Source organism: Rhipicephalus microplus, chromosome 3 (assembly GCF_043290135.1).
Source record: "Rhipicephalus microplus isolate Deutch F79 chromosome 3, USDA_Rmic, whole genome shotgun sequence".
Classification (NCBI taxonomy): Eukaryota; Metazoa; Arthropoda; class Arachnida; order Ixodida; family Ixodidae; genus Rhipicephalus; species Rhipicephalus microplus.
In genome coordinates this window covers 160,057,682-160,080,857 of record NC_134702.1, presented here as the reverse complement: position 1 = coordinate 160,080,857, position 23,176 = coordinate 160,057,682, and the positions used below count along the sequence as shown (strand labels likewise).

The 23,176-nt window shown below is 44.7% G+C and overlaps 1 protein-coding gene across 1 annotated transcript in view; it reads right to left on the bottom strand.

The window, feature by feature from the left end:
• Positions 1 to 2,673: 2,673 nt before the first annotated feature.
• Positions 2,674 to 23,176, bottom strand: part of LOC142803982 (lysosomal alpha-mannosidase-like) — a 105,360-nt gene continuing 84,857 nt past the window's right edge. The window contains exons 20-25 of the mRNA XM_075890382.1: positions 22,187 to 22,274; positions 20,715 to 20,801; positions 18,118 to 18,348; positions 16,159 to 16,314; positions 6,095 to 6,221; positions 2,674 to 2,938 (exon numbers count right to left, since the gene is read on the bottom strand). Of these exons, the coding sequence (XP_075746497.1) occupies positions 2,808 to 2,938; positions 6,095 to 6,221; positions 16,159 to 16,314; positions 18,118 to 18,348; positions 20,715 to 20,801; positions 22,187 to 22,274 (820 nt within the window). The 3' untranslated portion in view covers positions 2,674 to 2,807. The remainder of the gene's footprint in view (positions 2,939 to 6,094; positions 6,222 to 16,158; positions 16,315 to 18,117; positions 18,349 to 20,714; positions 20,802 to 22,186; positions 22,275 to 23,176) is intronic.

The window sequence follows — 23,176 nt, the reverse complement described above, 5'->3', positions numbered from 1 at the left end:
CCCGGCGTCGCAGTGCTCGGAGTCACTCCAACTCTATATCAAAGTCGTTTCGTGTGGAAGATATCGTCACCGTGCGAGTGGCGTTTTGCATTGTGCTCTTAATTGTTTCCTCTAACCCAGATCGTAGGCCATCGCTGCAAGCATCTTCCATGTCAGATTTGAAGTTGGTCCATTGGACTGCTCGAATGGTCGTCCGTGGACCATAACTAGACAAGCCTTTGATGTTAAGGTAGATTGGAATGTGATCACTTCCTCGTGTCTCAACATCTGGAAACCACTTGACGTATCTCGCGAGGGAGTTGGAGACAAAAGCAAGGTCGAGACAGCTGCCGTATGTCACACCTCGAAGAAAAGTGGGGCTGCCGTCGTTCAGGAGAGTAAGGCCATAGTTGTAGGCGATGTTTGCTAACCTGCGTCCTCTTGCATTTGTCCGCGTACTTCCCCATGCGTGATTGTGCGCATTGAAATCACCTATGAGAACCCATGGTGCAGGACACACTCTCAAAATATCCGCTAATCTCCTGGAATCGAGATTACTTGACGGCGATATATAAACGCCTATGAGAGTAAACATGAGTTGGTTCTTTTTCACAGTGATGCAGACATACTGATTGGCATCGTGAGGTGCAATTGGTTGCACAACATACGTCAGTTCACGACGAACAAAGACGATGATTTTGCTGCACGCACCGTACGTTGAAGACATGACAGCTTCGTACCCCGATAGTCTTATTGGTTTCGACAAATTGGGTTCACAAATGACGATGATTGGAAACACGTTGGTAAACACAAACTGACGAAAATCTGAAAGGCGTGATTTTAGTCCTCTGGCGTTCCATTGGATGACGGATGCAGCCTTGACTTCTTTAAGAAATGTTGAGGTGTGAGTAGCCATCTTCCTAGTTGAGAGATTCAAGCACTGGGCTTAGGGCGTCCAATAGTCCAAGTGCGCTTCGAGCAGATGGTGTCTTCATGTCGACTAATATCACTCGGATGGCTTCTATAAGGGAACGCAGCACCGAGATCACTTGACGATCAGTTTTAGGCACATCTTCCATGGTTGGAGACGGCTCTTGTGTGGCCACAACCTGCAGAGGTTCCTTGGCAGAAGAGCGCGTCGGGAGCGTGGGCCATTCCTCCAGAGAAGGAGGCTTCTCTGTTTCTTTCGTAGAAGTGGTGGGCCCTTTCGCGGCGCTACTGGATAGAACCGCTAAAGAGTGGGAAGGAGCGTCTCGGGAATGTGCCTTCTTTGAAGACTTTCGATGATGCCGACGTCGACGCCGACGCCGGACTACTTCGGCTGCCTCCCTGTGTGTTGAGTTGTCTCGGGCCATTTGTCTGAGAACCGCGCGCTCCTTTTGGATTCGAGGACAGTCTTTCGACGAGGCAGCATGAGGACCACTGCAGTTGGCGCACTTCAGAGAAGTCGCCCGACAGGCGTCTTCAGCATGAGGTTCAGCGCAGCGGGGACACAGTCGTAAGTTGGGGCATACGCCCTTGACGTGTCCTAGCCTGAAGCACTGATGACATTGAAGTGGCTTTTGGATGAATGGTCGAACCGGATGTCGAAAATGTCCAACTTTAACGTGGGACGGTATGCAATCTCCCTTGAAAAACACTTTTACGCAGCGCGTATTTCCAAGGCGCCGCACTTGCGTAATGACAGTTCCCTCGTTTGCAGGCTTGATGAGGGTAGACAAGTCAGCATTAGGAATGGCAGTGTTGATGTCATAAATTACACCGGCAATTGATTTGTTATCCATCGGGATAAAGGGGTGCATTTTAATGCCACCTAGCTCAGTCATTTGCTGCAGCTGTCCTAGCGCACTCACATCGTGCACGTCTATGGCGAGAATGTTCTTCCTTGGATTTACTCACACTACCACATCTCGCACTACCACATCTCGTGCAGAAAGCATTTGAAATTTTCGCAAAGCCGCGGGAATTGCTGCGCCTTCTACTCTTTTGGGACAAAACACGATCCAGGCTGGCTGATCATGACATGTGAAGGTAGGGTATGCAGTAAGGCACTGCGCAGCTATTCGTCTGTTTTGAGAGGCCATTATATCCTACAAATTTTCACTGACGGATATAATGATCTCTCAGACTGGTCATTGTATACGTTACCTATGTGTGTTATGTCTGATTTTATGTGAATTCGCCATTTTCAGAGCACATCCCATGAGCCACTTTTGTTTTTTATGGCAAAGCAAAATTCCGTAAGTCGTGTAAAATATAACTAGAATTGACACAAAGAATATTAATAGATTGATTCTATCTACCACCGCGTGCGTACGAGTGCTTACCACTTTTATGCAATCTCAGCGTATCTGAATAACTAAGTATACATAAATCTTTTGGCTTTAGCAGTCGGGGGAAAGTAGTTCTGAATTTGACACAGAACTTGTCACAATACTCAAAGCAGATTCCAACTTCTGGCCCTAAACGCTCTTATTCTTCTTTTTTCCCGAAACGTCAAGTCTTCCTTAAATGAACAAATCAACAAATAAATGAATACATATATAAACAGACAAATAAATAAATGAATACTTATTAGTAAAATATTTCATGCAACAAGTTTCTGAATTAACCCTGCGAGCACACATATTCACAACAAAGTACGATGCAAAACGCCGAGTATCGCATGAGTAAATGCTTCTCTAGGCACAAGCATTGCACCACAGGAGTGTTTATTCTTTTCAAATTTATTCGAAGAAACTTTATTTTTTTCGAATGCATACGAGTTATAATACTTGAGAATGAAAGCGAGAGCTTCGTTCGCGTAGACACTTGATGGCAGCTGCTTTTCAGTCGGTGGAACACACCATGTGCTTCGTGTCGTCCTTAGAGAAAGTCACCAGGAACGTCCTGATTTGCATCGGTGTCAGGTACACATAGTATTCTGGACCATGCACGTCCATTGACCCATTTTCGTGGCCTGCGGGCAATTCGTTTTTATATCAGAGTTTCATTCCATATTGCCAACTTGAGTCGAACAGGCCTAAATATATATTGCAGAAACACTACACAACAACAGCGAGAGTGAGGTAAACTTTATTAATTTCTGGCAGATTGCTCGGCTGCCCTCCCACTTAGAAGCCAACGAAAAGATCGAGTCTCCTGGCAGCTTCCCTGGCGTGCAGGGTCGCCCAGAGTTGCTTGTCCAAATCAGAACTGATCAGAGCGGTCTGCCAATGCGCCCGAAGGTCTTTAATAGAGACCGCGATCCCGAAACTTCTGATTAATGCTGGACATTCCCATAGGATATGATCAAGAGCGGCTATGGTGGTACAGTTCTGGCATAAATTAAAAGTATAGACGTCGAGATATGTGTGGTGCATGATGACGGGATTCGTGTATGCACGTGTTTGCAGCTGCCGCTATTGAACACACTGGGGCCTCTTTAGCTTGGAGTGAGGTGGAGGGTACTACCGCCTTTGCAATCGATAGTGTTGAGTTATGTCACAATAGTTAGTGAGCCGCCCGTGCCACTCCCACACCGGCGTAGAAAAGTCCGTTTCGTTGGCTGCTTTGTCTAACGAGACTCGGACGTAAGACCTCGAGCCACGTTGTCCGCCACTTCATTCGGACTTCCCTCCGGGTTACCTAGTGGTGTGTGGGCAGGAAACCAAAGGATTGATTGATAGGTGGGGTTTAACATCTCAAAAGCACCATATGATTATGAGAGACGCCGTAGTGGAGGGCTCCGGAAATTTCGACCACCTGGGGTGGAACCAAAGGATGTGCACGTGTTTCTACGCCTCGTGAATTTCGCCTGTACTAAGAATCCGCAATGCCTCGGAGAAGACTCTGCCGCTGGCTTAGTTTCGAATGGCTGTTTGCGAGTCGCTGAAGACATATGAGGCGCTCGTGTGGGCTATGGACATCGCGATAGCCACTTCCTCCACCGTTTCTACGTTTCGTGCGATGATTGACGCGCTACTTTCGCATTGTTGTGTGTGTTCTATGATGACAGCCACGAAGCGGTGACGTTTCTGCTAGCGTGCTGCGTTGACAACAGGCCTCGTAGTTTAGTAATTCCTAACGAAAGACGACCTCCCGCTATATTTATTTCTTTTAGTCGTAAACCCCCCAAGAACACATTGAAAGACCTAGGAGGATTGAAATTATTTATACTCAGTCCAGTGTGTCAGTGGAGCCACTGTGATGGACTAGCGGCTAAAGATGTCACTATTCACGTCATGGGCTATGGAGGCCACTCCTTTTATCTGCTCACACTTTCTTTGGTGCCCAATTCCCCTCTCCCAGCAGAGGCTGAGCCATGCTTGCTAGTATGGCTTCAGAATAAGTTCTCTTGTTCATCTCAACCTCTCCTCTTCCTCCCGTTCGCGCTATAAACAAACAACTGAAAAACACTCCTCCGAATTGGCAGGCTAACTGCTGCATTAATATGCTCTGCGTACACATCCGTAGTTTTGAAAAGATGTTGCACAATAGCCGCCGACACGGCGTGCCAAGGTCTACAACGATAGTCGCCGACACGGCATGCCAGTCTACAGCGAGTAGTGGTGTGCGTGAAGAAAGTATAGGCGCGGACCGACGCACAATGCATTCTGCTACAAAAATCTGTTCGAGAGTCGTCACACCAAGAATTAGGCCTCAGTGATGTACCGCCATCTCATGTCGAGAACGAGAAACGATTACAAATTACGAAACAAAAACGGTGTATAATGATTTGCACGTCAGCGCTTGATGAAAAAAAAATCGCTAAGCGCAGCAGAAAACGTCACAATGTTTTACTTCGTACAGGCAGCTCACCTGACCGAGTTCCAGACGCTCTACACGGCCGCTATCCTGTATGAAAAGCAAAGCGCGTGACCTATGCGGTTTCCTGGCTTCGGCGCTGTCTTAGCGAAGGAGTTAAGTTTTGCAATCTTCTTCAGAATCTTCAAAAACGATATGAAACATTTAGAAACAGAGAATAAATTTCGAAACAGTTTCAAACATTTGTTACAGCTTTGTCAAACATAACTATACAAGACAAGGATTCACGTTACCTTCCGTACAACAAATATGAAAGTAGTGACCCTAATATTTTTTAGTTTACAAAAAAAGAAATGCGTGATTTTTTTCTGACCTTTGCATAGTGTTTTTGTAGTGTTTTTATTACGTATAATACGTCACCAGGATGAAACATTTCTGGTGACGTATTTCTACTTAGTATCGCGTTCATGAGTATTGTTCATTAAAAACGTAGTGACTTACTTTGCTCTGTGTATTTTTTGCTACGGTTGCATTTTATACCATTCTTTTCCTTTTTGTTCATTTCACCTGCTTTATACGGGCACTGTATTTCTTAAAGGCTTGAATTCGCAACTGCTGCCATGTATGTCGGCCCTCAAGTGTTTTATTTTAACCGCTTTTCACATGAGCGACTCCCACCTGGTCGAAGAAAAAAAACATGTTGGAAATAAACATTGATTCGATTTAACTTTCGGAGTATCATGAGTACTGCCAGTAAAATTATAATTTCTAGAGTTTTATTCGCGAAAAGAGGCCACGTCCAAGTATGGCACTTCGGACTGATTTCCACCACCCGAGCTAGTTTGTACCAGGGTTTTCTTGCTTTTTCGTCCTAATTGATGGCGACCACCGGGGCCAGGATTCGAAAAAATATTATTGATCTTAGTCGCGCGACACGCCACGAGTACATGGACCCAGCTATCAAATCAAAGAACCCGAGCCCTATAACATTTGGGCAAAGCAAGAGAGAAACAAATAAAAGGAAGAGACAGGGAGGTTAGCCTAGAAGAACTGGTTTGCTACCATGTACAGGGGTGGGGGAAAAAGGTCAGAAAGAGAATAAAGATACATATACAATGCCGAGTGTACACGTTCTGTGCTTTGCCTTCTTATATTTCTTTTTTTACTCTTGTTTTTTTTACCCTTGTCCCTTATTTCACTGCTGTTCTTTAGTAATAATTGAAAGCTTGTGGACCTGGTTTCACTGGGAGAAATGAGCGCTTGCATGACGTGTTGAAGTGTTTCCTAATATTATGCAAAAGAAGAAAGCTATGAACGACAGTACAAATGCGCGAACAGCATAACCCAAGCAAGGCTGAACGCGGCTTACCTGACATGAAGCCCTTGGCTTCGCGGCTTCCTTCAGTTTGGAACTCAAAACGCCTGGTGTTCCCTTTCGTTTCTGTGGCAATCAGATTCATCTCCGTCATGTCCTCTATCGTCCGCACGAAAGCAGCCTGAAATAGAGGCGGAAACGAAAGCAAACCCTGGTAAATCACCACTTCCATTAAAAGTTTTACGAATTTTTTTGCAAAAATATTGACAAGGACACGACAATGAATATTGCCTCCCCAAATCAATTAAACTTGTTCTGCTAATGAAAATTTCTTGTGCATGAAACGTAAGCCCAAATAAAAATATTACAAACTCATCTCGTACCAATATTATTTTGCTTTGTAATATACCAACTTGTAGTGTACCAACTTGAAAACGCCTCCTTGAGCCCTTGTACGCTGAATGTAAATTTTTTTACAGAAGCGCTTTGTAATGAAGTGAGATAAAACCGAAGGACAATAACACAAGGTAATCAAATGAAAAGAATCGGAAATGTGTATAGATATTGTGGCGTGTCAACCAAAGGTACAGACATAAATTCAGTACGAAACTAGAATCGCGCCGTTATTTCGAAAAACCTTTCTATTTTAAAGAAAGATAGAAACGTCGCCCAGCTGCGGATGGTACAAAGACACAAAGAAAAATCTAACGTAACTCTCAGAAAGAGCTTCCAAGATAGGAAATCCTGCACTGTACATACATATTAAATGGGCGTGTCCGAATGAGCGCAGTTCTAAAAAAGTTAGAGCTGCTTCATTGCGCCAAGCTGAGATGCCTTTCGCGTTTGTTTTTATTTTTTTATTTTTCCTCCTCTTACTCTTTTTTGCTCTCGTGACCAGTTATTTTAGTCGTTTTCTATCTTCATTTCAATGTATTTGAAAATCTTTGTTTTTTGTCATGTTTTTCTTTATCTATGTTCGTTCTTGCTCTTTCAATTTTAACTTTACAGTGTTTCATTTGGAGTCCGCCAACACCTCAGTGGCGTATTTCCGTCACGGGTATATTGTCATAAAATAGACACTACTATACAAGCAAGAGAAAAAAAAACACGAAAGGAAGAGTTCTCCCCCTGGACGTTGGGAACTCCTTGGGAAATAACGAACAGTCGCCGTGCTCTACGGACTGAGATAATAAACGCGAAGCATTTTTTTGCGCACTGTAAGCACTTTTGGTGTCAATATGCGCATCTGTCTATCTATCTATCTGGCCGCTTACGTCTAGGTGCTCTCCTGGTCACCCCTTTAACTTGGCATGAGCCAAAATTAGTATGAGAGGAGGGGGCGGGAAAGATGGTTCGAAGAATTTAACGCACTGCTCGTTACACGAATAATTTCACAATACTGTCGCATACGTGGTCAAGCGCTTCCCGCCAAACCGTGGCACGTTCCCGCGGGCGGTTATGTGCCATTAGTATGCGGGTATGTACCATTAGTAATTGACATTTATAATCTATTCAGAAATGACGGGAACAGACAAGGACCAATCTGACATTGGCAGCGTTTAGCCGACGAATGTAAAGAATAAACGGCAGGATGTGTGCAGGAAAGAACCCAAGCATTCTGCGCGGCAATCAAGCATTCTACCACAGAGCCGCACGCCAGGTGTCGGAAATACTTTTCAAATAGACCCTAACGCCCTTGAAACATCAATCGTGGCTGCAGTGCTGGCTATTAAATTTTATAAACGTCACATATTTACTCCTATCGTTCATCCGTCACTTGAGATCAAGAACATTTGTAGTTGGGTACTGTACACAGGAGTTGATTTGTGTGGCTGTGTCTAGGGCTACGATCCTCGCGAGCACCAACGCTTCATATCAGCTTATCGCTTCTTGTGTTGCTAATACTCATGTTTCTGTTGACATTGTTGCACAAGTGCAAACAACTGGTTATATAAACATCTGCAGTTCTTTAGCTCATGTCTGTGCGTAAAACATTAATAGATGTATTTAGTGTCATTTCATGACCTGTCGCTCAATAAAGAATTTCAACATGGTCACCTTCCTTTCGCATGGTTCGCGTAACGTCCATTCCCAAGTTGCTTGGGATCTTACGAATTTTTTATTTTTTGCCTGCTACTGCTAGTCTGTGTACGAACACGCCTTATATCTTGCACACATTATCTCTCGTTCCATGCTCTCTGTTAACGAAGCTGCTTTGTGCGTGCGTCTCTGTTTTTGATTAGAAAAAATTATTGCCACAAACGTCATTAACACTCAACAGAACATTTCCGTCTTAGACATACTCTAACGATGATGACAAGACAGACGTCATTTACATGAACATGGATATGAGATGACGTTGAAAAAACATGTACATTTGATGGTTCACACAAACACAACCACAAAATACTTCAAAGTAAACAAGAGACAAATAAAACATAAATATGTACATTTTGCATATTTACATGTTGGCATGCCATTTCTGTCGGCACATCGACAGATCAGCCTACCAATACCAGGCCGGCCGAAAGACAAGTTTCACTCGTCCGTCATAGACCGACACAAAAGGGCAAGACCAGTGCCGAAGAAATTCTTCTTCACCGAGGAAGAAGAGCTCCTCTGACAAAACAGACAGCAGCTCCGAGTACAATCGTTCTAGGATCGGGTAGAGCGCGCGGCGGCGGCGGCCCGCTGCAACCGCCTCGCAGCGGTTGCGCCAGAGGCAGAAAGCGCCGGCAACAATGAGAAGACAAGCGAAGCGGCCTCGCGAACAACGCCCAGAAGAAACGAAGCGATTTACTCTGAGGCAGTGAAATCCAGCATGTACGGCTCTCCAAAAAACGCGAGCAATGATACAATGCCTCAGAAAATGCTGATTTGTTTCCCGAAGGGAGCAGTTCGGACATGTTGCTGACTGGACTATTCTCCACCTTTCGAGGCGGTCGAGAGTGGGAAGTACACCCCATCCCAGGCGCCACATGAAGTCCCGAAGGTGTCCAGGCAGAAAAGAAGCCGTTAAGGAGCTCCAAGACACCCGTCTAGAGCGAGCACGGCGGGCTGGCGGGACCAACGGAAGCAACAAAGCAGCAGTTGTCTCAACTATGTGGTTGTTCAAAACATCTATGCCAGGACAGCTCGACTTGACATGGCGAAAAAATGCAACAGTTGTTGCATAAAACGCAGGAAGTGTTATTGACTGTGGCCCCCTGTTAAGTTGCACATTAGGCATCAAATGGCGAAGGTGAGTACCCAGAAAGTAATATGCAAGCGTTCGTGCGGGAGATTCCTCCCCTTGCACTAGGCGCAAAAGGAAACGCAGTGCCAGCAGCCGACAGCGTATGGACACTGAAGGGAAAGCAAAGCCTTCTTGAGCACGCTGCTGTCCCAGTGCCGCGCGAGAGACCAACTCAGTGCCGCCTGACCAAAAAAAGGAACACAAAGTAGACTGCAGTGATCGCACGATACGTAAAGATGGTTGCACGACGTGAGAAAGGTACCAAATGCGACCGCAAAATACAGTCTGCGCAAGGTACCTCCGCTCAAGAAGCGGGAAGTCGAAATCCCGTGCATCCTGAATTTTCTGTCTTACTTCCTCGAGAGCGTTTAACCAAACAGATTCGCAAATGCCGTAGTGGTTGTATGAAATACCTAAAATACGAAGGGACGCGGCCGGCTGAATGGGAACACTGGCGCTAAGCCTGGAGTTTGGAGAGCCAATGAAGAAATACCGGAATTTGGAGATGTTCAACGCTGCACCTGAAATGTCGCCATACTGGGAAAATACATGCAGGCTGCGTGAAAGGCTATCTTCATCTGAAAGGTACAAGGTTATATCATCAGCTAAAGCTGTGACTTTCACGACACCGCTACCAGGAAGCGGAAGACCCCGGACACGTGAATCCGCATCAAGAGCACGCAAGTATGGCTCAAGGCTGAGGACAAATAGCACAGGAGACAATGGACATCCCTGACGGACCCCACGTGTTATGGAAAAGGCAGCACTTTCCCAACCATCCAGAACTAGTGTGCTTTTCAGACCAGTGTACGTATTTTTAATCATTTCCACAAACGAATGAGAAAAGCCGAAGGCTGTGAGCACATTAAAGATATACGCGTGCTCTAGTCGGTCAAACGCTTTTTCCTGGTCCAAAGACACAAGGATACCACGCGCAGATCGCGACAAAGTATAAGCTATGATATCCCGTGTGGTATACGACAAGCTGTGTATTTCTCGTCCAAGCACTGATGAAGTCTGGTGATGACCTATTAGGGTGTTCAACAGACCCCTCAAACGTTGAACGGCTACCGCCGCGAATATCTTATAGTCAACATTGAGGAGCGTGATAGGTCTCCAATCTTCAGGATTAACAGAGGAAGCATCACCCTTTGGAATAAGCACAATGCGTCCATCTCGAAAACTTGATGGAAAGACACCGTCCTCGTAGCATCGCCGGATTACCGCGGTAAATGTAGCACCAATCTCATCCCAAAATGTCAAGTAAAACTCAACAGGTAAACCGTCTGGCCCTGGGGCCGTTCCACGTTTCATAGATTTCAGTGCCGCCTTTACCTCATCAGCCGACGGAGGGATGTGCAGGCAATCTGCAGCTTCTTGAGGAATACGGGGCAAACTTCTAAGCATTGGCGGTGTTTCATCACAGTTAGCCCGCATGGCCGAACACGACATTGCTTCAAAATGCGCCAAGAAAACCGATCGATCACGCGTAGGAAGCCGCTGCGCAGGTGGTATTTGTGCTGTCATAGAGACAGGTGGCTCTGATTGCCCAAAAAAGGAATGTCTCGCGTAGCGCCGCACCTCGGGATGTGCACATGGGTTGTGTCTACAGCGCCATGCTGCTGCCGCCAGGGACGAAGCAGCAGTCAAGCGCTGAAAGCGTTCACGCAGTTCACGCTGCCACGCTCGCATCAGAGGAGAAGGCGTCTCGGCGCGCAGAGCAATGCGTAACTTCATCGCGGTATCAGCAAGCTCTTCAGAAACACGTCGACGAAGCGAACGCCCCTCCACTGCGCAGTGCAGGCGCCACTGCGTTTTAAGCGCATCCCAATCTTCAGGACCAGACGCCGTGAGCGACACACGTATTGCGCGTGACAAATCTGATCTTGAGCGCGCGTCCTGCAGGACGCGAACATCAAGACGCCATGGCTTTTCTGAGAAAGAAAATGGAACTTCGAGCTTCAAGACAATAGGCCGATGATCAGATACGTACACAGGAGAAGGTGGGAAGGACGGAACGCATAGATCAGAGACAAACGCCTCTAACGCTCGTGGGATATAAGCCCGGTCGAGCCTGCTGGAGGATCGTCCACGTCGCCATGTCCAAACAAAGGTATTTCCGTGCACTACATTGTGCGCGTCTAGTAATGAAAAGTGGTGGACAAGGCGGCGAAGCTCGCGTGAATTCCAAACAGACCGGCCCCAGCCAGGATCTTGTACATCGGTTCGCGTATTTAGAACGTAGTTGAAGTCGCCAATCAAAATGACATCACGACCGTCAAGAAAAAACACATCCAGGTCTCTAAAAAAGTCATTAGACTGTCCAGCTTGCGCTGGCCCATACACACACAGTATCCTTAATCTGAAAGAAAAGTAGCTACAGTCTAAAGCCAAAACCCTGCCCACGCCATCGTAAAAAGCATGATGATCCCTTAATAGAGCTCGGTTAAAAATAATAATACCTACTCCCGTAAAACGAGATGTAGCAAAAGAGAAATAACAATCTAGGTTGAACTAGTATATACCAAGAACTCGAGGTGGTTAAAGGTGGGAAGTAGATACGAAGCATGCATCTGTCTGCGTGTCCGGTCGTCCATTCAACACTCCAAGTACCACCATCTTGAATCTTTTCATGATATATTTCCCATTCAACACTCCATTCAACACTCCAAGAACCACCATCTTACATCTTTTCATCATATATTCCCCATATACAAGCACCGCCACCCAGCGGACATTCCAAGAAGTAAACGAGAGGTGGCACACGCACAATTTCTTACGACTTGCGCTTCCAGTCTACTTCACACCTTTAACCACCTCGAGTTCTTGGTATATACTAGTTAACTGTATTCATGGCACTGCGGCCCAAGGCTCGCTAAACCTTTCTAAAACCAAGGAGGTTACGCCCAGCGAGTACAACGTAGCAACCTCTTCCTGTCAGATAGTGCTCAATATACATGCGAATGGCTGCTAATGGGAAATGAAAGACATGAGAACTTGGCTTTTACTTTCTTACGGCTTGCGCTTCGTATCTACTTTCCATCTTTAACCCCCTCGAGTTCATTCATGGTATATGCTAGTTCATTGTATTCATGGCACTGCGGCTCAACGCTCGCTAAACCTTTCTAAATAAGCAGGTTGCACGCAGCGAGTATTACGTAGCAATCCTTTCTTGTTAGATAGTGCTCAATGTACATGCCAATGGTTGCTAATGGGGATCGCAGCGTGAGCGTTCACTAAGAGCCGAATGCTCCTGTCTCCCATTCCCCATTAGCAGCCATTGGCATGCACATTGAGCACTATTTTTTATTGTTCAACAGCGTACAGAAAAAAATCTCTCACCGGCACCACCTTGGAGGTCAAAATGTCATACTTGTTACACACCACAACAGCTACGAGGGACTAACAAGTGCTGCTACAAGAAGATTTGCCCCTAAAACCCTGACAGAACGAGCATGGGAGAGTTGCCGACGCATTATGTTCGCGTCAGCGCGTGACAGCTCATTGTTGAAGTCGTGCCACTCTCAGATGCCCGAACGATGGTTTGTGACAGACTACTTCGAGTGTGATAGCACCGGTTTAATAAATGAATATGCTGCTGTAAGCACTGCACCAAGGCCAACAATGTCGACCGGTGAATGTCATGCCTTGGTGGAGCGAAACTGAGGCCAGCACGACGAGCAACGCTGGCACGCGTTCGCGGTTCAAGCGACGAACCTCTGCGCTTCGCGCTGCTGAAGGTTGGAATGCGTAAGCGCTGGCGTATAGGTTTCAGCAGTGCAAACTAGGCTAATTCTCTCCGTAAAATACGATCTTTTAAGAGGCATATATAGAGTAGCAGTGTTTAGTGTGTGCTTGTTGATGTCATCTATGCGGTCATTCCAGTGACGCAGGCGGCGTCATGTAGCCGTGCTCCGAAGCTGTCACACGGTGATAAAACTGCAACGCAGTTCGGTCTCTCAGTAGTCCTAAACGAATGAACGCGTCTTCGCGCTCTGCGACGCTGACGTAAACACTCGTGACACCACCGTTTCGTCCACCATTTCGACCTTCTGCTGCGTCACCTATAGTCGCTAGAATGGTCGAATACTCTGTGTTTAGGCCAAAGACTTCAGTTACCCCAAGTAAATCATGATCATCTGTTGTAGCCGTCACCATGAAGGCATGCCACTAGGCGTCAACGTGGATGTGTCTCCGTCAAACAGTGCCATAGCTGCAAAACGCTAATAGAAATCGTACCGCCCTTCACATGTCACTGCACAATGTGCTCTACTTCTATGAAGACAAGGTCCAGTTTCGTGTTATACCAATTCCTATGATCATCCGTGTTTTTTATACGTGGTTTGTGTGGTCATGTTTTTTAGCTATAGCACTACGTAATATATGCACTTTATAGTCAAACCCATTTTTAAAGATACGGGTTTTAACAATATATCGGTTAGAACGCTGAGGAGCTTCAGCACCGTCGACATTTGTATGTTTCTGTGGAGAAATAACCTGCTTACAACAGTGCCCGCATGCCGCATAATCATTTATAAAAATGAATACTTGCTGTTAGGGGTCCGTGCTGAAAGATAATGCTACGGGAAACCCTCGACTAGAAAGAAAGCAAGAAATTAAGGCAGCTGAACACATGTTCGTCGGCACATGAGTTCAGCTTCCCGTGTTCCATATGGGCAGAAGAGGGGGAAAGCACTGGCGTAACTTGGGTGTGGGCAAGTGCTTGTGCAGTGTAAGGGGGCAAGTACTCCTTCTATACCCCTCCCCCCTTCCAACGTTCATGGCTGAACCCCCACCCAGAACTCCAACGTCGCCAGCGCCCTTCGAAATCGCACTATGCTTATCCGCACTGCGTTATGGCATTGCGGCAAAGTTGACTTTAAAAGATTGCAAAGGCGCGGGAGCGGATAGTTGCTTCTACTCATAAATTACGGACATGAAACGTTTTTAAAAAGCTGATACTTGGATATACATGAAAAATTTTTCTGCCTGAAGCTTCAGACGTGGCCATAAATTGGCTCTATGGTGCATGCGGTGGTACTGTGAAAGCGTCGGAATTTTCAAACATGTACGAAAAATTGGCTGCATTGTCATCCTTGCCCCTCACATTTGTTGGCATATCTCAGCTAGGATTAGAAATTTCTCCAGACAGTCTGCCATCCCGTTTTGCATTATGTTTCCTGCAACCCGTTTATCGCAACTATTGGTTATACGAATGGAATTTTGGTGCCCCCTGAGTATTGCTATAGGTTGGTTCGACAGTATCATCGTCAAGGCTCTCTAAGAACAAAAACAAAAACGGCTTCGCTTTAATCGAGCGTGCACTGAATATGCTACAGCTGCCCACCTTTCAAGCCTTACGCTACAGCCGATAATGCTTCATGTGATTCTGCCTGCACCACGCCAAGCGACAACAACAACACATCACAACCTGGTCTCCTGAGGTGTTCCACCCTTTTGTTCTTTTTACTTTCACTTATTTTTCCCTCAATCCCACATAGCTTTACAGAAGAGAACGGGGTGCATAAAATGAACGATGAAAAAAAGCAAGCAACATAACATCAAAATAACAATGTTTACTAGAAATATGAAGATTCGAAGTTAAGCAATAAAACTGAATGAAAGTAAAATTTTGATAAGAAAATAAAACAAACAAAGCAAAGAAAAATATGCGCATACCATATACACTTCGCGGATCATCACGTAAGCAATTCCGCACGATAGAAGAAAACAATTTACAATTTGAATGAGAAACTATGTCGGAGGGAAGGTGCTTCCAGTTTTCGGATCCACATAATGAGTGGATAAGAGCACCACTTCGACTACATGGTAACTATTGATAAAAATAGTTTGAAAATGAGCAAATTATCGGGCTAGGCACTTTGACAAATTCTTTGTATTTTGCGATGCTGTTTATAAGCTTGAACATAAAATTCACCCTACAAAGCATCGCCACTTAAATGCCATTCATGACAGTGAAGTTTGTACTGATGACTCCTTTGAAAAATTCTCAGAATCTAAAGCAATACAATTGTGCCTAACTTTTCAGCCATTGCAGGGGCTTTGTGATTCTCAGACAAATGACGGGCCATGTCTAAAACGTTAGACATAAAAGTATTGCTCTCGCGTACATGTACCCGCTCATATATATATATATATATATATTGCAATGTAGTCCTTAACACGCCTTTATTAGGCCTGGAAGACGTGGCCAAAACAGTTACCTCTGAGGCACAGAACCAACGCAAGGATCATTGCCACTAACAATCAAGATAAAGAACACTAGGTGATGATGGTTTTGTACAGGTGATGAAGAAGCGTGCTTTAAATTCCCACAATATATATATATATATGCATGCATGCTGGCGAAAGTGACCATAGCGTTGCGAACAAGGAAGTAAATCCTCCGTGATAACAACATCAACAACGGAAGAGTTAATTTTGACAGTTCCGGCCAGAGTCTGGCCGTTACTGTCCCATCCACTTTTTAAGGTATATGTGTAGTTAAACGTGGGAGTTTCAGTCAGCGCCACCTGTCACCGTGGTGTAGAACACTCGCCGCCAGAGATAATACTAGAAGTAATCAGAATGTAAATGTCAATATATATATATATATATATATATATATATATATATATATATATATATATATATATGAGAGAGAGAGAGAGAGAGAGAGAGAGAGAGAGAGCTTAGCTGTTGTCTTCATTTTAATTCCGACGGTTTCAACCAGTAGAGTACGTGTTTGCCTCACGTTTGCGACAGGGTTCGTGAGCCCTGACGAGGGCCAGTGCACCAGTACGTTTGACCCATTGGAAAATCTTTACTCATTTGTAAGATGCAGCAACGACCACGAGTGGCAAAATCCACTACATTCTCTCACCTGTAAGCTAAAGTTCACCGGCTTGGAGAATTCTCCCGCTTGGTCATTCTTCTCGAAAAAGTGTTCCAGCCGAAGCAGAACCTGGTCTCCCTTGTTCCAGTGTTCAAGGGTGAGCAATTGCACGTTGCCCGGTAGTGGCCTCTTGAGAGCGGTGCACTGTAAGCATGAAGATTGCGAAACACTGGTGAGATACTATCTATGATGACTCTTCAGAGGGGAGGGAAATAATTAAAAAATCATACATGGATGAATTTTGCTTTACGATGTAATGTAAGACTGTGATGCAACAAGTGTCACAGGCACATTCAAAAGCAAAGTAAACTGTAAAGGCTAAACAAAAATGCATGCAAAATGTAAGAATTAAATATAAGAATTCAATTTATTATTATTACTCATTCATGAAATGCTGTTCGTGGAACTCTTAAATGCTCTTGGTGCGGGTCTTGTTCTACAACTGTTTGGTGGACATTCTACTCTTGTTTTCGTGCTGAAAAGTCCCATAATATTGAGAAGCATTAAGAATTTGCAGTCTTACCGCAGAACTCACAAACAAATGCCGGCAAGCAAAACAATCTCTGAGCGACGTTTTTGCTAAAGCTGCAGAAACTAGGCCACTAAAATTTTCCACTTTAGTTAGCTAAAGCTTCACCCCAAACTTTGTGTTCGGCATTGACTTGGCACAACATATAGCATGATCCATCGATCCTTGACACAACATAGCCGATCCACCGAGGTATAAGACTGCAGCAATCAAGGACATAAGTAACCGCTTTTCAACAATAAAGAAGACAGTAATCTTCCTGCAAATGGTTTGAGGGACTTCGTGAGTGACAACACGCCAAAAACCACCTCTACAAAGAAAACTTTAGTGTTTTTTTTGCACCATTTATTAATTCAAAGCACTTCGATATATCATACCACCACATCTAGGCAGTATACTGTGGTTAGTGTCTCAGGATTCGTAGCGTCACATCGACCGAACCGGAGCATGTTAAGAATTATTAGGGCAACAGTGGTAAGAGTACACTGGCGACAAAGATGGCTACGACAAGCTTTTATAAATCAGTTTTCTTTGACTTGTGCATGTCATTTCAGCGTTGTGGTCGCAAATATTACTTCTGGTTACACCAAAAAATTCGGGGCACCTACTGACTAGGGGTACGAAAAACAAAGAAAGGGCCGAGCTATTAGTGCTGCCCTCATTCTTTCCCTGCTCTGCTTGTCACCCTCACGTCCCCTGCTATACTGTACTGTATATAGCTATGCTATGGTCCATCCCTCACCATCCTCCTCTCTACCCTCCCCATCAATTTTTTGTCAACCGTTAATATACATTATACTCTGCGTGGCTATACTCAGCTCTTTCTTAATTTATACACACATTTCTCACTCTCTCTAGCTTTGTTTATCACTATTTCGCTCTGGCATGATCTGTTTTTTCTCTTTGTTGGGTCTTTCTCTCGATATCTCTATCTTTTTCTTCTTTGATCTCCCTCTGTACTGGTTATTTCACTGATTCAAGTATTTGCCTCCCACGCTAGACAAATGAGTGCCTCCACGTTATCAATACCCTTTCTCATACCATTAATGTGCTATACTATACAAGGCTATGCTACACTCTAGCTTGCCTGTATAGTCGAGTAGTTAAAGGAAAGCACTATCTTTTGTATTGTGGGTTCGAAGGTTCGAATTCCACCTCACGAAGAATTGCAAGAATCATTTTCCTACAAATTGTTTTACTATATCTTTATATCTATATGTAGTCGTCAACTCGCTCATCAGAATTTTCTGACGCGTCCAATGAATAAGTGGACGCCTCGTAGGAATGGTGGAGAATATGTCGAAAAAAGCAAGTACCGGTTCATGATGATGACGGTTCAACTTCTTTTCGCGACCTAGAGGAATTCTCCAAGCCTAAAAAGCTTTGACGCTAAAATTCGTGTACCGACGTGCACTTACGTTGGTTTTGCACTCAGCCATGTAGGTTTTGCTGTCGACAGGGGCAAAGTAGAGGGCGGGCGCTGAGTACGTCGCAACTGCCAGCTGTCGGTGAACTTGGGCGGCCTGGTCGAGGGGAGTCACGGTGACCCTGTGCGTTCCGCGTACCACCAGACCATGACCGTGGTAATACGTCTCGTTGAGGGCCTCGCCGACGCCGAACGCGTCGTCGTAAAGCAAACGCCGGTGAACCTGCAGGCACAATGCACCAGCTTTCGGCCAAGCAATATATATATATATATATATATATATATATATATATATATATATATATATATATATATATATATATATATATATATATACCGAGAGGTATCGTCACCTCCGTATGCATGTGGGAGGTAGTGGCCAGATACTGCACCAGGGTGGCCAATCCCTCTCTGGTGAGGGAGTGCGTTCCCGGTGGTGGCTACTGGTGAGGCCGCACCCCAGGCCCCTTAATGCAGTTCCATCAACACGCGGATTTTTTTTATCCGGTTGGAAACCGCGCGGCACCGGGATTTGAACCACGGACCTTTTGCATGAGAGCCGGATGCTCTAACCACTACGCCATCGCTGCTCGCCATCGCTGAAAGTAATGTACAACAATCTCGGGAAAGAGCAGCGCTCCGAGATAGGTAATAGTGCACTTCAAGTTGTAGAAGACTATGTCTACTTAGGGCAGGTAATAACCGCTGAGCCGAACCATGAGACTGAAGTAACTAGAAGAATAAAAATAGGGTGGAGCACATTTGAAAAGCACTCTCAAATTATGACAGGTAGATTGCCACTATCCCTCAAGAGGAAGGTATATAACAGCTGTATCTTGCTGGTACTCAGCTATGGAGCACAAACCTGGAGTCTTACAAAAAGGGTTCAGCTTAAATCGAGGACGACCCAGCGAGAAATGGAAAGAAAAATGGTAGGTGTAACCTTACGAGACAAGGAGAGAGCAGAGTGGATTAGGGAACAAACGGGGGTTAAGGATATCATAGCTGAAATCAAGACAAAGAAATGAACATGGGCCGGGCATGTAGCGCGTAGACAGGATAACTGCTAGTCATTAAGGGTAACTAACTGGATTCTCCGAGAAGGCAAGCTGGTTAGGGGGAGACATAAGGTTAGGTGGGCAGATGACATCAAGAAGTTTGCGGGTATAAATTGGCAGCAGCAAGCACAGGACTGAGGTAACTGGCGGAACATGGGAGAGACCTTTGTCTTGCAGTGGACGTAGTCAGGCTGATGATGATAATGATGATGATAATGATGATGATGATGATGATAGTCACCTCCGCTGACCATTATGATCTTGAATAAGTCAGAAGTGCCCAAGCGCATCAGGCATTCCACAAGGGTTGTCTCTAGAAATTACATATTGCATAAATAACTGTTAGAACTTAATGGTCTGAAACTACGACGTGATTACAAGGGACGCCGTGGTTGGGCGCTTCAGAAATTTTTACTATTTGTGGTTCCCCAACGTGCACTTGAATCTAAGTACACAGAACTAAAGCATTTCCACCTTCATTTGAAATGCAGCCACAGCTCCCGCGGCTGGAGTTTGATCGCGTGACTTTCTGGTCTACAGTCGAGAGCCTTAAGCATATCTCGGATATGTCTTGCATCCAATAAATGGTAATGCACACACATTGACTCGGATGTGTTCTCTCAGTCGTGCGAGAATATTGAATATACGTAGTATGCATAGGTCCACAAAAAGTGTGAATGTCACTCAGACTAAACAAATATATTTTGCTCTTAAGGCTCAGTCGTGTTCAAACTCACGAGAATATTATTCACCTGTGCTCTTTTAGACTTGAACTCAGAGTTTTATCCAAGTACGAGTGAGCGTGACTAAATTACCTGCATCAGGAGTCAGTTACACGTAATATGCATGTGTCGCATCGGTTTTTTAGGCAAAGTCAGTTGCGACATCACTGCAAAGGCGGCCTTGACGGAAGCTTGCGAATACCACACGTACAATACTAAAACATAGGCTTCTGTCTTCATCTAAGCCAAAGATAAATCGCAAAAGTAGTGAACAACACTGTGATACCTATTGTTACCATGTTTTGTTGTCCACCATTGGTGCAGTTCTATGGCTCACACATCTAACGTACCGATAGATTACAGGGCTTTAATGGCTGCAATCGCCAGTTCACAATCAGGATATCACTTAAAGCACAGCTGAAGCATACCAGACAGTCTCGCAACAAGACAAATGCTTATTTCTGTGCTCTGGCCATCATATGGCATCTTGTATGCGGCTCCAATACGAGACCCTTGCCAATGTGACATTTATGTGATATGAAATTGACTCACCGGGTTAAGAAAGCTGCACAAGCTCGCAATAGTTATAAAATAAAAGTGGTCGACTAAGTTATATTTTCAGCTGTGTTATTTGTGGTGAGGCACGTGAAACATTACCTGGTTAGTTATGCCACGAAATGAGGCAATGAACTTCAGCGCACCTGCTTAAGCAGACGTTTACGTGGCAGTCGCGATGTATATTTTGGTGGTTGCATCCAGTAATACACGTGTATTTACTATGGTTAGTTAGCGTGAAAGTCGGCGCTTACCATCAGTTCCACTGAGCCTTCTCGCAGGCTGCTGCCTCCCTGAGATCGATCAGTGAGCACAGTGAACTGAACCTTTTCTGTGGGATCCTGGTTTAAAAGAAATAAAGAGAGGTCTCATATTAGGAAAACACTCGAGGTCAAATAAGTACAAGCAGCAATATTGAGAAACAGTGGTTAACTCCTCTTTTGAGGCAATCTGACCTGTCTTCCGCTTAAAATACTACAATTGTGAACAATGGATATAACTATACGGGCATGACAAAACGAGTCTTTGCTTACTCTGCAAAGACCTATTAGAAGTGAAGGTGCATTAACAGTTCGTTTGTTCAAAGCCGAAGGGAACTATAGAATGGTTAGAATGAAGCGAAGTTCTCATTTGCAGGCGGGCGCTGCAGAAACAGACATCGTTACACAATGCACCGGCAGAACTTGATGAAGCCACCTCTGAACTCTTTATCCCGACCTAGGTGCTACTACATGCATGTGGTGGGTGACCTCTGGGGTGGGGAGAAAAATTAATTCATTGAGTGAACAAAATTAATTGATCAGTCGGTGAAGCAAGCACCCACATGCAGTGATGTTAGCAGTGAAACCTAACGTAGAATGTAGAGTGCCTTTTAGGCTCTAAAGCGCCTCTAATTTCTGGCAAAGATTGTGCAATCAAAATTAGAACTAATCAGCTTGCACTGCTTAAGTCACGACTCCATGAATATTGTTTGCACCTGTCTGTGAGCTGCAGCGCAGCGTGCGGATTTTCAACTCCTGAAAAATGTTCTGTTTTTTTTTGTTTTCCATCTATAGTAAATTTGGCTTCATGCTAAAGCATATTCGGCCAACGTCTGCGAGGAATTATTATAACGAAGGACTCTGAATTCCAATTATTAGTAGGATTTGCTTTATCTTTGAAATTATCGAGGATTTTCTATCACAGAAATACACAGGGCTGTGCCAGAAACAGGGTGTCAGTTCGAATTTACTGTAAATTCGAATAAACCAAGTGCAAACTGACGAAGTTTTACTGTAATGACAAGTATGTTTTGAAGGTTTTCAAGACACCACGCAGTTTAGTAAGGTCGTCCAGTTGTCGGGAGCACGAAGCTACGAGAAAATCTTTCGACCTTGGTGTGCCTCGCGGGTGAACAGCAATCTTCCTCTTTCAAGTAGTAGCAGTATATCCGGCTGCCACAAATATTTCAGTAAAATTCTCGTTCCACAGCTGTGAAGAGTTACTGTGGGGAAATGGACAGTCGAGTAATAGTGAATAATTCCCTCGAGTACATACATTTTTTTTAATCTAAGGATCAAGCTTTTGTGTATCTCCCGCACAAGTGCCTTGTGAAAGCAACATTGCAAGGGCAAGGCCTATGTGCATATTTTTTTTTCGTGATGCTCTTAATCATTACGTAGACCATACATGTTCGTGAGCAAAAGTCCCTTTGTCGTGCCGTCTGTAATCATAACCCCTACCTTACCGCAATATAGATCCTGCTGTTGACGGGGTAATAGTTTCCAGCCACTGGCTCCTGGATATTAACGTTCCACGTCGGTCTGTAGTTCAGGCTGGTAGAAAAAAAGCAAAAGAAGCACTGTTAGCTCGTCAACCAGAGTGAGTAACATGGATTCAACACGGGCATATCTAAAAACGCCAATAAGTGTCGGAAGAAGATGTGAAGAAATGTCAGTATATTTTAAGAGCAATTTCGGCGTTATGCTGCACCTGGTAGTCGAAACAGAAAATCATCGGCGTGCGCTGTCTTCGTCATCTACTTTCTCTCAGTGATCCTTACCTTCACTTTATTGTTCGCACCCAAAACACGTGCACCGATGATTTCTCCGGTGCGAGATGCAATGAGTCCGATGGCTGAGAGAACGAGTGCATCGATAGAGCACAAGAGAAAAACGCCAGGCCTGCGTGAAAAGTGCTGCACAGTCACAGTGAAAGCTACAACAACGGCCTTTTAGAGCTTTTTTCAAAACATTAATTGGGTAATTACTGCAAGCACACTTGCTTGATATCCTCTAAGGCATTCATAAAAAAAAACTTGTGGGTAGTAGGCTGGCATTCGCTACTTTTCGTCATTCTCAAGAGAAGTGTGGTATCCACTAAACACATGCAAGGAAGTTTGTGCAAATTGTTCATGCAGAGGCTGACGACAATGAGAAATTATGGCTGCAGTGGTATGCGCCACAGTTTATAGGGGAACAAGAACAAGCTTTTGTAATATGTTGGAGCATTTCAGGGCCCACTAATTAAGTTATTAGCATTGTGTGACAACTGGTTGTTCTTTCACTGTTTTAAAACGCTTTACAAGTCGTATTAACGTGATTGTTTTCCCGATATCAAGCCTGCCGCAGGCAATTTCGCCAACAATTCACAAGCACCAGCGTATCTCAGTGGTAGAATACTGGGCTGGCACCGAGCGTATCCGAGTTTGAGCCCCACTTTGTCTATAGTGCTAGTT